Source organism: Eumetopias jubatus, unplaced genomic scaffold (genome assembly GCF_037043125.1).
Source record: "Eumetopias jubatus isolate StellerSeaLion01/CBP00866 unplaced genomic scaffold, mEumJub1_p1.0 scaffold_3, whole genome shotgun sequence".
NCBI classification, from domain to species: Eukaryota; Metazoa; Chordata; class Mammalia; order Carnivora; family Otariidae; genus Eumetopias; species Eumetopias jubatus.
The window spans coordinates 193,759,169-193,773,883 of NW_028274809.1; the positions used below are offsets into that span (position 1 = coordinate 193,759,169).

Below are 14,715 nucleotides of genomic sequence, written 5' to 3' on the forward strand. Positions count from 1 at the left end.
GGGCCAGCAGTGACCAGTCCCGCTCCGTGTGTACGTCTGGCCCTTTGGGGCGGCACCGAAGCCGCACCACTCAGCAAGGCCTGTCTTGTCCCCAAGCTCGTCCTTGCAAAGGAGGCAGCAGCAGACACCCCTGTGTCCTGCCTCTTCTCCCCCTGCGAGTGCCGTCTGCGGCCGCCATGGCTCTGGGGGAAGCGCGAACAGTGCTCCTGCGGCCATCCACCCACCCTTGGCTCCTCGCTGCCGTTTGCGGGAGCTCGTGGGCAAGGACGTGAGGGGTGGATGCAGGCTGCACGGTGGCAGTCGGACAGACAGCACAGGCCTATGCGTCCTGAGAAAGCCTCCTCTGGGCTTGTGGGGGCGCTTGGGACTCCTTTCAGCCTCGGTCACACACTTGCCTCCAGAGGAGGCACCAGTCTGCCACCGGAGCCCCCGGACTGCTCCTTTTCGCCCCATGGAGGGGGCGCTGGTCAAGTGGCCTGGTCCCTCAGCATCCTGGGCTCGGGCCAGGCCTCAGTGCTTGTGAACTGACCCCAGGGAGCTCTCCCTCGAGGCAGGATTGACCCCTGAGGAGCTCAATGGGTCTGGGTGGGCCTCTCACAGCTGCACTGGCTTCTGTCTGCCTCCTTGTCCCCGTCCAGCGGGCAGAAAGCAGCAGCCCTAACTTCTGTGTGAACACCAACATCAGCGACCTAAAGGGACCCACAAAGGGGTCAGGTCTGCTTAAACCCGAGTTTGCTGCAGCCAGGCCCCCAGGAGAGCCCGGCCTGCGCTGCGGGGCCCTGCTCACAATCTCCTGACTGTCCAGAGTCAGAAATAAACGTGACCTGGGAAATGACATCCATTCATCTGTGACCAACGTCTCCTCCGGGTTGCTCTTCACATGACCTCTGGCGAACTTTCTCTGTCTAGAATATTCCTAAGGGAGCTGGAAGACTACGCAGGCTGCCCAGAGTTGGTTGGAAGGTGTTTCCTGGAACGGGTATGTGTTTTTTCAATGTGCCCCTTGCCATGCCTTCCTTGTTAAAATTACTGCATGAAACAATCATGACTTTAAACCCTATCACAGTCTCCTTCTAGCCCACTGAAATCACGAAGGGCAGATGTTCCCGGTCTCCCTGAGGTAGGGCTTTATCTAAAGCCCAGTAACTGGTTCAGGATGCTGCTTGCAGCATCAGCATCCTGGGATCTTACTGGAAATGCAGGTTCTCAGGTCCCACCCCACACCTGCCGACTCAGAACCTGCAGGGGGTTCTGTGTTAACAAGCCCCCCGGGCAGCTCTGTGCACACGCACGTTTGAGCACCAAGCTCTGCGGGCTCTTTCGTTAGAAAGTTAGCCACTGTTTTTAGTCTGTTATTCTCACGGCAAAAAGCAAGCTGTGTGGTGCTAGTCTGTGTGCAGGAGGGACTAACGCAGCTCCGAAGCGAACCCTGGTGGGCTTGCGATGCGGCATGGGAGGTGGAGGAGGGGACGGGGTGCGCCCCGTGACACGCTCTGTCCCCGGGTCAGATGGAAGAGTTCCAGATCTACGAGAAGTATTGTCAGAACAAGCCGCGCTCCGAGAGCCTGTGGAGACAGTGTTCCGACTGCCCGTTCTTTCAGGTGTGTCTGGGCGAGCCCCCTGTGAGCGCGCGGCCTCCTGCACTACCGCACTCACACTGAGTGGTCCCAATGGGCGGGTTCTGGGTTGCAGGAATGTCAGAGGAAGCTGGACCACAAGCTGAGTCTGGACTCCTACCTGCTGAAGCCGGTGCAGAGAATCACCAAGTACCAACTGCTGCTCAAGGTGAGCTGCCTGTGTCCCCCGCCCCCCCACCGCTGCGCCCTCGCGGCCTCGCAGCCCCCCCCCACCTGCGGCCGCCCCGGCCACCCCCGAGCGCCACGGTCCCGGCCCCTCTGCGAGGGCCCTGCGAGAGGCACCCACCCTGGGGAGGCCTGGCCGAGCGTCTGGCTCGGGGTGTCCCTGTCTGCAGCACCAGGCAGGACCGTTGGGACAGGCAGGCTGTGGGGGGGGGGGTGGCATCCTGGACCTCCCTGGCCACGCAGGGAGCCACGCTATGTGTCCTGAGGGTCCACACAGGTGCCCAGGGCCAGAGCGGGGAGTCCCGTGTCCCGCGGTTGTGTGAACACCTCCTCGTCCCCCAGGAGATGCTAAAATACAGCAAGAGCTGCGAGGGGGCTGAGGACCTGCAGGAGGCACTGAGCTCCATCCTGGGCATCCTCAAGGCTGTGAACGACTCCATGCACCTGATCGCCATCACCGGCTACGACGTAAGGGCCTCCCCGTCCCGCCGGCGAGCCTGGTGACGGTCCACCTGCCGTCCGTGCAGAGCTGTGCAGGGAGCACCCGTGTGCATGCGTGTCCCTGCAATCTGGCGGGAACCCAGTTCCGACTGGCGTCTGGGGCAGGCCTGGGGTGAGCGGACCCCCAGCTTGGGGCGTGACCCCGACTGCAGGGAGCCTCCACCCCTGCGAGCAGCCTGTCAGTGCAGGAGCCCTGAGGGCGGCGGTGCTCAGAGCCGATCTGTGTTGGCCACCGTTTGTGGGCTGGGGACAGGGGAGAAGCGGCCGTGAAGGTCAGACTCTGCTTTTTCCTCGTGTGCCCGAATTAGGGCAGTTTTGTCACTTTTCTGTAAGTCAATTCACGCCCGCCCTGTTCTTCTGAATTTGACAGGCTTTATTTTTAGAGCAGTGCTAGGTTTGCTGCAGGATAAGGGAAGGCACGAGGACTTCCCCCATGCCCCTGTGCCCCCGTGCACAGCACCCCCCGTTCCCCACGCCCAGCAGAAGAGACCTTTGTCACGGGGATGAGCCTCCACTGGCTCATCATCTCCACCCAGAGTCCAGGATGTGCCTCCCATGGGTTTGGACAGACGTGGAACGCCCTGTGTCCACCAGGACGGTGTCAGACAGAGTTTCTCTGCTCGAAAGCCCCCGTGCTCCATCCATTCACCCTCCCCCAGCCCCTGGCCACCCCCGGCCCCTCACCTGTCTCCACAGTTCTGCTTTTCCCAAGTGTTACGGAGCGGGGGTCCTACAGGACGCAGCCCTCCAAGGAGGGCTGCTTTTCCTCAGCAACATGCATATAAGGCCCCACGTTCATTCTGGGCTTAGGGGAACCTGAGTGACCTGGGGAAGCTGCTGATGCAGGGCTCCTTCAGTGTCTGGACGGACCACAAGAAGGGCCACACCAAGGTGAAGGACCTGGCCAGGTTCAAGCCCATGCAGCGGCACCTCTTCCTGCACGAGAAGGCTGTGCTCTTCTGCAAGAAGAGGGAGGAGAATGGTGAAGGGTACGAGAAAGCCCCTTCCTACAGCTACAAGCAGTCCCTGAACGTAAGTGAGGCTTCTTCCCTACAGCTGCTGACCCTACGGAGCGGAGAGGGCCACCGGTCAAGGTTCTAGCAGCCGCGGCCACACCGCCCGGCTCCTGGCGCATGCCACTCGTATCTTTGGGTGCGGGAGTCCAGGACCCCTGATGCCCTCAGCCCCCACCCCAAAACCACTTCCAGCATCTGGAGTATGCACCAACCCCTTTCAAAAACGGGAGGGTGGCGTGCTCTCATGTCACACATAACGAACATCTGTCTCCCTGCTTTGTGTGGCCAGATGGCGGCCGTCGGCATAACAGAGAACGTGAAGGGCGACGTGAGGAAGTTTGAGATCTGGTACAACGCCAGGGAGGAGGTGTACATTGTACAGGTAGGCCCCGCATTCTCCCAGGCCAGGCCTCGGGGACTTGTCCGGCCTCTCCGGCGAGGGCAGACATCTGGAAGCTTCCTTGGAGCCTTATCTCCCAGAGGCCTTGTAGGGGGGCTGCCCTGAGCTGGGCCCAGGAGGAAGTATGGGGAACCCGCAGTTAGGGTGCACAAAAGGCATGGCTGGGAACACGGGCTCGTGTGTTACACACGTGACCAGGTTGTCCTGGTCCCTCACAGCCCCTGCCGCGCTGGGGAGGGCAGGAGGTGGCAGGACAGCGAGTGCGCCCTGAGCCCACGTGGCCCGCCCCTGGGGCCTGTGACGGGGTCGGCCAGCACTCAGGACAGGCCTCTTCGGGTTGCCCTCCGCGCTCAGACACAGGGTGGCAGCCCCGTGGGATGCAGTGGCTGCGGCACACTGTCCCGGCACGCGCACCAGCACGGCAGGCCCGCGGCGATGGCGCCCGGCTCCAGCTCGGGCACCGGCCCCCAGGAGCCGCAGGGACGGCGGCCGGCACTCTGGCTTTCTGCCGGCCCCGCCTCCAGGGCCCAGCTGTCACTGCCCTCTGGCCGCACGCGCGGTACCGAGGCAGGACGGTGGCTCGCACCGCTCGTGCCCTGGGAGCTTCTCCCGTCTTCCTCGTCATAAAACGATGCCACAGGCCACTTCCCGGAGAAACGTGCTCCCAAAGGGCGGTTTGTGCCCCAGGTTTCCACTGAGTCCGCCGCCAGCGAGGGTGTGGAGGGGGAGGCCGGGCGGTCGGCCCCCCGCCTCATGTGGCCCACAGGCCCTCCCGCCGTGTCGTGCCTGTGGCACAGTCCCAAGGCAAGGGGACCGTCCATCACCTCCTTTCTCCAGGGCCGTGCTCCCATGGTCCGTTCCCAAGGTGGTCCGCAGAAGCTTCAGGAGTAAAAGGAAAAGCAGTGTCTTTAGGGAACGTGCGTTCTCACCTCCTGGCATTCCTTTCCTGCCTCAGGCACCGAGCCCTGAAATCAAAGCTGCGTGGGTGAGTGAGATCCGCAAGGTGCTGACCAGCCAGCTGCAAGCCTGCAGAGGTAAGAGCCGCTGCGGCCGCGAGCTGCTCTTGGCTTTGGCTCCAGGCGCATTTTTGCGCACGTCCAGAGCGCCCCCCAAATTCTGAGCTCTCAGCGGTGCTGCAGCATGAGGGGTAAAGTCGGTGAGCGGGGCTGTTCCCTCCCTGCAGAAGCCAGCCAGCACAGAGTGCTCGAGCAGTCCCAGAGCCTGCCTCTGCCCGCACCACCCAGCACCAGGTGAGCGCCTCCAGCCGGGGAAAGTGCGGGGCTGCACGCGCCACCGCATCCACGCGGCCAGTGACCTGCTTCTCCTTACTGGGGTTTGGGTCACCCTGGGTGTGCCAGAAGGCCCCGGAGTGTCCCCTGGCATTGCGTGCTAGGGGTCTGTCCCTGCGGGCCAGCTTCGGGGACAGGGTCTCTGGCCCCACCCTGGGCAGAGGCCAGCTCCTAACCGTCTCTGATTTCCATCTGTGGGTCATTTCCTGTTAAGTCAGCACAGGACGTGCAGCTGGCGAGCGTGACAGCCGCCATGTTTCCACGACGGTGGCGCCTTGGACAGGGACAGGGGCTGTGGGGACCGAGGTGCAGAGCCACGCCCGACACACCGGCCTCACGCTGGCTTCATCATGCCTTCTCTGTCCTCAGCTTTCCTGTTATTGTATGCGTTCACGCGGCTTTGTGACTATTTCTCCTGTTTCTGCTGTGAGCCACCTCTGACGCTTGGTGGGACAGGCTATGGTCCAGGGAAATAATCCACAGCACAACACTTTGAAAAGAGAAAGACCACCCCCCGAACTCAGAGAAACCCCCCACCCCCTACCTGCACCCAGCATGTGGTGTTTGTTCTCGTGTGGTTCTACCCCCGGGAGCCCAGAAGGGCTTGAAGGACCCGGTGGGGCCCCAGGGACGGCGCAGCCTCGGATCCTCAGGGAGGGCTTGAAACACTAACCTGCAACGTTCTACTTCTACTTCTTTTTCCGGTGTGTGTGACGTCATTAGTCCCTCGAAAGGGAGCACGAGGAACATCAAGAAGTTGGAAGAAAGGAAAACTGACCCCCTCAGCCTGGAAGGATACGTGAGCTCCACGTCGTTGCCGAAGCCCCCCGAGAAGGGCAGAGGTGGGTGTCTGCGCCGGGAGCTGCGTCAAGCGTGTCTGTGAGCAGGCGTGTCTGGGACGCACGGACCACTGCCTGCACTGCGCGCCGGGACCTCCCAGGGAAGCGCCCTTCCTGGCGGCCGGGGTGCCCCAGAGGAGAGCCCGCGTGACCGGACGTGTGCCCCGAGCGCCCCCACACCGTCCCTCTCTCTTCCTTTGTAGATGACACGGTCACTAGCTCTACCTCAGAAAGCTCCGCGCTTTCCAGAAAGCGCTTTACTCTGCAGGGCTTTGCTAACCTCAGAGCTCAGAAAGGTAAAAGGCACCCAGCTCAAATCCATGCCGTGGCTGTGCCCCTCACCGTGGTGGCCTGTCTGTCATCCATTCGTGCGGTGCTCATCTGTGTGGGCGGCCGCGGCATCACCACGCGCGGCCGCCCAGCTCTCCCCACCGAACCGCGTGTCCTGGTGCTGGCGTGTCTCTGGCGCACGCAGCCGAGTTCTCTCCGCGGGGCCTCGGGTTTGAAACGTTGGAAGCTGGCTTTTCCAGCGAAGGCTCGCTCAGAAACCAGAGTGGTCACTTGCTTTTCTTGGTTTTCATGGTGCAGTGCCCCCTGCGCCACCCGCCCCTTTCCTGCTCGGTCCCGTTCGGCCCCCGCGGGTGTCCTGCTTCCCCACGGCGCGCGCGAGCTGGTGTCGCCTGCCCCTGAGGGGTGGTCGCTAGGCACAGGGCGCCTAGAGGGTCCCTCGCACGGAAATCTCCAAGAGCTGGGCCGCCTTTCAGTGCTGCTTGGCGCTGAGCTGTGCGGAGGAACGCACACGGAGGTAGCTCAGGGAGCAAGCACTGGACTCCCTGGCTGAAACTAAAAGCCAGTTGTCACTGGTCCAGAAAACCAGAGGATTTTGGTTTCAATTTTGTTTCAACTTGTAAAGTAGTGTTAAGTTGGCCTCAAACGTTCAAAAAAAAAAAAAAAAAGGAAGGACACATTCTGGAGCTATATAGTTGGCTGATGAGCACGGCAAGTATGCATCCTGTGCGTACTTTTGTGCAGAGTTGATGCACCTACACGTGGCCCCTCGAACGCGGGTGCCGCCTCACCTCCTCCTGCTCTCCGGGGCCTCTCCTGTCCCCCGCGCGAGGGACCGTCCACTAGCTTCATTCTGTTCACAGGAAGCTACTCTGCACAGTGACAATGAGCCCGCTGGGGGTCTGTGTCCCCTCCCAGCATGAACACTGCTCCTCTCGCCTCCCCCCCGCACCCTGCATGCAGGTCCTCACGTATTTTTGCCTCTTCCTCCTTCTGCAGCTTCTCCTACCAGCCCTGACAAAAAAGCTAAGCGACACGAAGTAAAGAGCGACCCAACGCCTTTTGGTTTACGAGGTAGAGTGGCTCCACCTTCTGAATGTAGCCGGACCTCCACTTACCCATCCGGTTAGGGACACTGTCTTGCCCTTGCTCGCCACCAACAACACAAAACAAAATAGGTCTCTCCTAGCCAGGAGCAGATTCACTGTTTTCTCCAAAAGCATGATGCTCTGGCGACAGATACCGTGATATTGGACCCGTCTCAGCTGGACTCGCACCGGGTCTGCCCAGAACCTACAGAACCCCCAGGGGCCACCAGTTGGAGGCTGCTGAAGCCTGGCCAGCATGCAGGTTGGGTTGGGCCGTTACAGCGGCCATGCAGGCTGTGGGGCATCCCGCCCTCAGGCCCCTACAGCACCAGCCTCACCCTGGCGGCAGCTGTTGTCCCGAAGCTTCTTGTTGGAAGCACAGAAGGTAGCCACCAATGGGATCCTGCCGACGCCCCATTTCATGGGAGGATGGCAGGCTGTACAGACAGGTGGGGCCAAGCCCCATACTGGACCTCAGGCCTTCTACTTTCTGCCCCTCATATCATGAGGGTAAAGCATGTCCCCCCAAAAATCCAAAGGCCCCCGCAGCCAAGGCTGAGGGTCTGAAGTTTGCAGGGAGGGATTCACTTTGAATCCTCTTGAATTTTCCAATAATTGTGAAGGTTCCCAAGGGGTGCAGTTGACCTCACACCCCCCCCCAGGACCACCCAGAGGTCACCCAGCACACTCGGCCTTGAGCACAGGTCTGTGTGTCCAGAACCCAGACGGCAGCTCTAGGCCTGCCCCCACGTGACAGCTCGGAGGCCAGGGGCTTCCCACAGTCTTCATGTGGGTGGACAGCGCCCAGGGGCCGCCACTGAGGTCCCAGGGCCTAGGACAGGGGTCACTTCTCCATTGACAGCCTTGTTTTCTACTGAAGACCTGGAGACGTTTGAGCATTGCCCTGGCTGACTTCCCTTGTGCAGGAAGCTGGTGAAGGGGCTTGAGCCCTGCCTGTGGCCACTTGCTCGCGGTTCCTACCGCCTTTCAGCCAAGTTGTGTGTCCTCGCCTGTGATAGGAAGATGCGGCGGCTTCGCAAGGTCACCGTAGACGGGACCTGAGCGTGGCACCTGGGGCCCCACCACCAGTCCCCTTCCCTTCCGACTCCTCTGCTCCCCGTTGGCCGCTCTGCGGCGGACGACAGCGAGCCACCAGCCTCCTGGGCCCTCTCACAAACGCTTACACGCTTGCCCCCGAGAAGCTTCATCTGCCTAAAATTTTACTCAGTGTCAATATCAGGGACGATTTTGCAGAGAATAGAAGGGACCACGTTCACGGTCGTGTTGGCATCATGTCTTACAAACTCGCCAACATCTGCGTGGATCGAGGGGTGCCGTCCGGTTCCAAACACGTCTCCTCGCGCCCCAGTTGGTGCCTCACGTGCGTCGGGCCTCGGTACCTTCCTAACGCCCTCGTTTGAACGTGGTTTTAACGCAGGCAGCTGCTTGAGCCTGTAAAGAGGCTTCCCCCCGGGGCCCCGGGGCAGAGAGGGGAGCACTACAGGCCCGCGTCTGCCTCTGTGTTGCCGGGAGCCCCGTGAGTGGCGGTGGGCTGCAGCAGGAGGCCCCCCAGCGAAGATGCCTGGCACTGGGGCCCCAAGGCCCCCCACCGCCTGTGCCCCATCTGCCCTTGGCACGCTGTGCACACCCCCAGACGAGCAAGGGTGCGCATGGCTAGGTGGTTTGCAGCAGGAAACCCAGTGCCCCATCCCTGCACAGACATCAGCCCCCCGCCACTCGCCCTGCGGCCCAGCCCTGAGAAGGCCAGGCTCAGGGGCTCTCCGACGCTGGGCCTGCCTATGTGGAGTGGGGTCCTGGGGCTCCAGGGGCCTCTGTGGCTCTCACACTCTTCCTTCCGGGCTCAGCACTGCTGGCTGATGGGGAGCTCTAGGCCCCAGCTCCCTTCCTATGAAGATGAGACTCCTTGTGTCCCTTTAGCACAAGCGTTTCATGGCCAACTTGAAACACCACAGGCCTCGGGGACAGGCCTGTCCAGCAGCTTGCCGCACAGAGGGGAGCGAGCCCTACGTCCTTGGGGAAAGCACACTTGCCCCAGGCCACATGGTATCTGGAACTGGCATGCCAAGCCCATAGCCGGCGCGCGGTCTTCCCACCGACCCCAGGCTGTACCCGTGGTCCTCGTGCCACAGGAGTGGGCTCCACCTCTCACGTTACTGTTGGCATTTATGGTGTTGGAATCGGGAATCCGTCACCCCCAGTCTCCCCCCCGCTTGTGTTCTTCCCAAAATCTCCTGCAAATGGGAAATACAGGTGTTATTCTTTGGGGTTGCAGGGCAGGGGAAACACTGATGAGGGGACATGCGCACATTTCATAAAGTCCCCAGAAGTTCTCTCCCCACACGTGCTGGCCCAGCCGCACTCTGTGGCCCCAGAAGTGCAGAGGTGTGACTCGGGTCTGTGTGCGGCGTCTGCTGGCCTGTGCCGTGAGGTGCCCTGACCTCATGGGCGAGGATGGTGCCGGCACAGGACACACGCCGCACACCTCAGCTGCTGCTGTGAGGAGTGGTCCTCCAGGCGGTGTGATGGGTGTGCATGCTAGGCACTAATTGCAAACTCCTTCCTTCTGGCCGTGTTTGCTCCAACACGGATGGATGGTGGCATCTCCAACTGGTGATATTCAGGGCTCTGTGTTCCCCGCGTCACGGCAGGGGCATCACGGCAGAGCCTGTGGGATCACCTCCCTGAGGGGCTGGCTTCACTGCCTCCCCTGGGCTGGCCTGGCGATGCAAGCCGGTGCTCGGGGCCTCCCTGGATGGTGCACAGTGGGGGCACGCATATTAGCAGGCATTCTGGAAGTCCGCCATGTGTCCAGCTCCAGGGAGGGGGCAGGCCCCTCCGGGCGCACGTTGCAGGGTGGCGGGAATTGTGCAGACCACCTTCAGACAGGCTGGTTGAGGGTGGTCCTCACTGGAGTCTGTTCTCTCTCAGGTTGGAGCAAAACGTCTCAGCCCTCTGAGGCCCCTGAGGACAATGACGGCTGGTCCAGTGCCGAGGAGCTGATTAATTCCTCAGATGCAGAGGAGGAAGGCAGAGTGGGCGCCAGGAAGCTGGTAACCTTGGGTCCCCCGGGGCGGTCAGCCTGGTACTGCTGGCCCCCGGGTGGGAGAGCTCCAGAGTGCCACTGTGGTGGTGCTGTGGCTCTCGTGGCCGCCGGGTGGGGGAGGGACTCTCAGGCACCAGGGCTCGCTGTGGCTCTGTGCCCACCCCCCTCCATGTCAGACTCCCAGCAGACAGGCTCTCTCGCTCACACCTGATCTGCCCTCCAGACAAGGAGGGTGCCCTTAGGACCATCCACAAAGCTGTGCGTGTGGCTCTCCCTCACTTTTTTGGAGAACTCAACTGTTCGAACGCAGATTTGGGTTCTAAACAGGCCCTTTCTTTAACACAAGCTGCAAGGAGAAGCTGTTTACGCATGAACCATCAGAGTGGGGGTTACGCTGACAGATACTTAGTGCACACTTGGCGCTGTCCTGGTCCAAGCTCCAGGGCTCCACATGGCAGCGCTTCGTCTGTGTGAACATGCTGAGCATACACTGGGTGCCAGGCAGTCTAGACACCAAACACAGAGCAGAGGACAAAAGATACAAGTCTCCACTCTCACAAGGAGGCAAAGCAAAAGGTGGTCAAATACAGGCGGGCGTGTTAGGTAAGGATGGGAGCCAAGGAAGGAGAGGTCGTTCCAGGAGGAGGGAACGGCAAGCGCTGAGGTTCTGGGGTAGAGGGCTGTGTTTGAGGCCGGCTGCAGCGAGGCCAGACCACCAGCCGTGAGCCAGGGGCACTGTACTGGTCGGTTGGGTTTTTAACACGGTGGCAGTGAGAGACTTGGCATCTTCTTACGACCAGGAGCTCTTCCTGTTTAAGGTGACAGTCCCATCAAAAGCCCCACAAACAGCAGGGCCCTGACGAAATGCTCATTGTCCTCCCGTTGCTGGACGCCCCCCTGGGACCGTGCCTGCAGCGGACAGCGGCTGCAGCCTCGCGCGGTGTGGGGGCCGCGGACTGTGCCCTTTGATGCGCCGTGTGCTCCGCCACCAGGTTCCAGGAAAGTACACGGTCGTGACGGGCGACGAGAAGGAAAGCCCCGACGCGCTTGCCGTGAGAAGTGGGGACGTGGTGGAGGTGGTCCACGAGGGCGACGAGGGCCTTTGGTGAGATGCCGGCCGTGGGCTCAGGCCCAGGACGCCCGTGGGGACGGGGGACACACAGCGGGAGCCCTGACCGGCCCACGCCCCTTTCAGGTATGTCAGGAACCTGACCTCCAGCAAGGAGAGCTGGGTGCCGGCCAGCAGTCTGTCCATGCTCCTCAGCACGTCCGGCTCGGCTCAGTGCCTGAGCAGCTCAGGTAAGGCCCCCACACCCCGCACAGGCCGCGCCCCGAGCCCGCGGGGTTCCACAGCCGTGAGCTTGAGTGTGCAGATGCACAGCCGCAGCCGTTCTTGCCTGGTTTTCCCGCAGAGTCCAGTGCGGGGTCCACCCTGCTGAGCACCTCCTCCAGCTGCAGCGAGAGCTGTGGGGCCCCTCTCTCAGACCTCCAGGGGTAGCGCCGGGCCCTGCAGGAGGCCGTGCAGCCTGCGAGCCTCTAAGTTTTCCTTTGCTTGGGCTTGCTTAGTTTGGTGAGGGGACGGTGCTCTAAGACCCTGGGGAAGGAGGACCCTGACAAGACCCCGAGGAGCCGCCTGCCGCCCACGGAACTTCGAGGTGCAGACGCAGGGGCCCGCAGAGGGAAGGTTCTGGAAGGTTCTGCCCCGCGGCCTCCACACCGGGACCACCGCCGACGAGGGTGCAGAAGCCAGTTGCACAGGAGGACCAAGGTACACTGAGCTTTCCAGGAAAACCAGGACGGAACGAGGGCGCCAGGCCGTGGAGAGGAGCCCGTCCCAGCCGCTCTGCGTGGTTCCAGGCATTTCTGGTCTGGTGCTTCCTGCAGGAATAGGCATATGTTGTGGGAGTGACGAGTCCACTGACCCAGCAGCTCGGTGGGGGAACTGTTTTGTCTTTTACAAGTTTTTTTTAAAGCAGGGATTAATTCCATGGCCATTTTTTGTGGTACTCTGGCCGCTAATCTTTACCAAGAATCACTGTGTTTACATGAAATGACAATTTGATACTGTATTTGATACAAAACTATTTTCTGTTACCGGGGTTTACAGAACAGCACGTTGTTTATACTGCTGGGAGGTATGGGGGCTCTCGTGGGGACGGAAGCCCTCGCCAAGGCCCGCCGGGCTACAGGCAGATGAACACACGCCCCCCGATAAAATCCAGCAGCATTTCTACAAACAGAGGCAGTGGAAACCAAGGAGAGTCCCTTATCTGTGCAGGTTAATTTTCAAAAGAATATTTAAACTATAATTTAAGATATTTAGCTTCTTTTCTACAAAAAAAAATGGAACTTGATTTTTTTAACTAGCTTCACTGAGTTAGGATTTTTTATTGTTTTTAAAGAATAAGTAAAGATGCGGTTTTTGTAGGGTGCCCTTTGAGCGAGCAGTACCCACGCGGGCTCGGTGAAAGCGCCAGCCTCCGGAGGCCCCCACCGCCACCTCCCGCGCTCGGTAAATCCCCCGAGCTCGGAAACGCAAGGAGTTCATTACTGAAACCGAGGCAGAACCAGAAAGAAAACTCTTGTGTTTTACCTTTTTGTGTTTCAGAAACAAATTCTGTTCTTCGGAAACACTGTCTGTATCTGGTGGGGGCAGATATTTTTATACGTGTGCATATGTGGGTGTGTGTACCTAGGTGTCCCGTGTCAGGGATGCACCACGGCCCCCGCGATGCTGGAAACTGTCACTTCACAGCCCTCCCCGAGCCCCGCGCCTGCCGTGCCCGCTGCGCCTGCCCGCCGCCTGCAAGGCCCCCTCCGGCCCACCTCTGCAGTGCGTCCCAACAGCTTTCCTCGGTGTCTGGTTGTGGGAACGTGACGCTTCTGCAGGTTACTCCACGCGCTGCTCGTCCAGAGTCCACCCCTGCCGCCTCGGCCGTGTCACCACCACTGGGGGCCCATCTTCATTAAGGCACTTTAAAACCTCCTGTCCCGTCACTGCTTCTTGTTTCGTTTCAGGTCTTTTTTTTTTTTTTTCTTTCTGCTGATGTAATGAAATTTAAAAATCAGAGTTCTTTATTGTATGGATGGAGTTTGAATAAATATCAGCCCCTCTCGCTGTCTGCACAGAATTCCTCACGTGCGGCGTTGTTTATCGTGCTCACGTACATCTGCACAGCACCTCGAGCTCCCATGAGAAATGAGGCAGGCGGTGAGCTTGACCCAGACGATGTCCCATATGCTTCATTTTGTCAGAAAATGATGGAAATAGAATAACATGCATATTGTGTCCACAGTGTAAAGGTAACAAAAGAAACGGTGAAACCGCCATGTTGGAACAAGAGTCTAAGTGATCACTTCTGAGCCAGGAGGGTCCGGGGGCAGAAGGGACGGTGGTGGGGGAGGGAGGCGTGACCCACGGAAGCAAGGAGTCACGGAGGCCGGTCGGAGCTGCGCTCACCCACACCCCGGAATCTTGCCAAGCCGACCCGTCGGGAGGGGATCAAACCAGATGCAACAGGTATTTGCTAAAAGACACCACACAACCAAATCGCACAAGGGCTGGAAGTAAAGACCAGACCAGAGATGTAGCAAACACTGACCTCCCGGGAGCCCCTCCACGGACCCGCGGCCTAGGCCCCAGGCTCAGACCCAACCCTGCACTGTTGTTGGGGCCTGCCTCGCTCAGTGGACTGTGTGGCCGTGGCGAAGGGTCCGGGCTGGGGGCTCCTGCTCCCTGAGCCCAGCCCTCTGATGCCAGCGTGCCCCGGGGCTGCCCCACTCCACCTCCACTCACCAACGGGGGGCCTGGGGTAGGACTGCTCCGTGCCGGCGCTTGGCCGTCCTTTACGGACAGAAGGCCACATCCTGCACTAGCTTATGCTGTCCCCACCTCCCCAGAGGACGCACGCCCCCCCTGGACTCGAGGGCTCAGTCCAGCGCACGTCCCATACCCACACAGACCTCTGCTGCCTGGCAGGTGCTGCCCACGAAATCCGGTTGCCCGCAGCTTTGGGTGTTCAGAGAAGGAGCATCCCTCTCCTGCACCTCCCGGGCAGTCGCCCCGAGTCTGCAACCAGACGCTGCTGCTCTGAAAACAGCCTCAGCCCCAGTCCCACTCAAGAGGAGCATGGACGTGGGCTGAGAGCCTTCCCTATGTTTGCACTGCCCGGAAGCCCGGAACGCAGCCTCACTCGGCAGCAGAACCCTTGCCGCAGTAGCTGGTTAGATGAGTGAGCCTGACTAGGAGCCCCGACGCAAGGGCAGACGATGTCTCTGTAAGGAGACGGGCACGGACACCCAGTGGCGAGGCCATGTGCCGGCCAAGGCCGGGATGGGAGTGTGGTGTCTGCAGGCACCCCCGAACGGGGAGCCGCCTGCTGCCCATGGAACTTCAAGGTGCAGACGCAGGGGCCAGCTGGAAGGGAC

At 60.7% G+C, this 14,715-nt stretch overlaps 1 protein-coding gene across 13 annotated transcripts in view; it reads left to right on the forward strand.

The window, feature by feature from the left end:
• MCF2L (MCF.2 cell line derived transforming sequence like) overlaps positions 1-13,405 on the forward strand; it is a 134,910-nt gene extending 121,505 nt beyond the window's left edge. For 6 of the 13 annotated variants that reach the window (XM_088021903.1, XM_088021908.1, XM_088021910.1 and 3 more), the window contains 13 exons: positions 910-979; positions 1,509-1,601; positions 1,693-1,785; positions 2,145-2,270; positions 3,114-3,335; positions 3,609-3,701; positions 4,675-4,753; positions 4,903-4,969; positions 5,732-5,850; positions 7,135-7,209; positions 10,173-10,294; positions 11,280-11,392; positions 11,483-13,405. In XM_088021903.1, the coding sequence (XP_087878029.1) occupies positions 910-979; positions 1,509-1,601; positions 1,693-1,785; positions 2,145-2,270; positions 3,114-3,335; positions 3,609-3,701; positions 4,675-4,753; positions 4,903-4,969; positions 5,732-5,850; positions 7,135-7,209; positions 10,173-10,294; positions 11,280-11,392; positions 11,483-11,726 (1,516 nt within the window). In that variant the 3' untranslated portion in view covers positions 11,727-13,405. Of the gene's footprint in view, positions 1-909; positions 980-1,508; positions 1,602-1,692; positions 1,786-2,144; positions 2,271-3,113; positions 3,336-3,608; positions 3,702-4,674; positions 4,754-4,902; positions 4,970-5,731; positions 5,851-6,050; positions 6,144-7,134; positions 7,210-10,172; positions 10,295-11,279; positions 11,393-11,482 lie in introns of those variants that run through there. The other 7 variants (XM_088021916.1, XM_088021909.1, XM_088021912.1 and 4 more) reach the window with 7 other exon arrangements.
• The last annotated feature ends 1,310 nt before the right edge of the window (positions 13,406-14,715 follow it).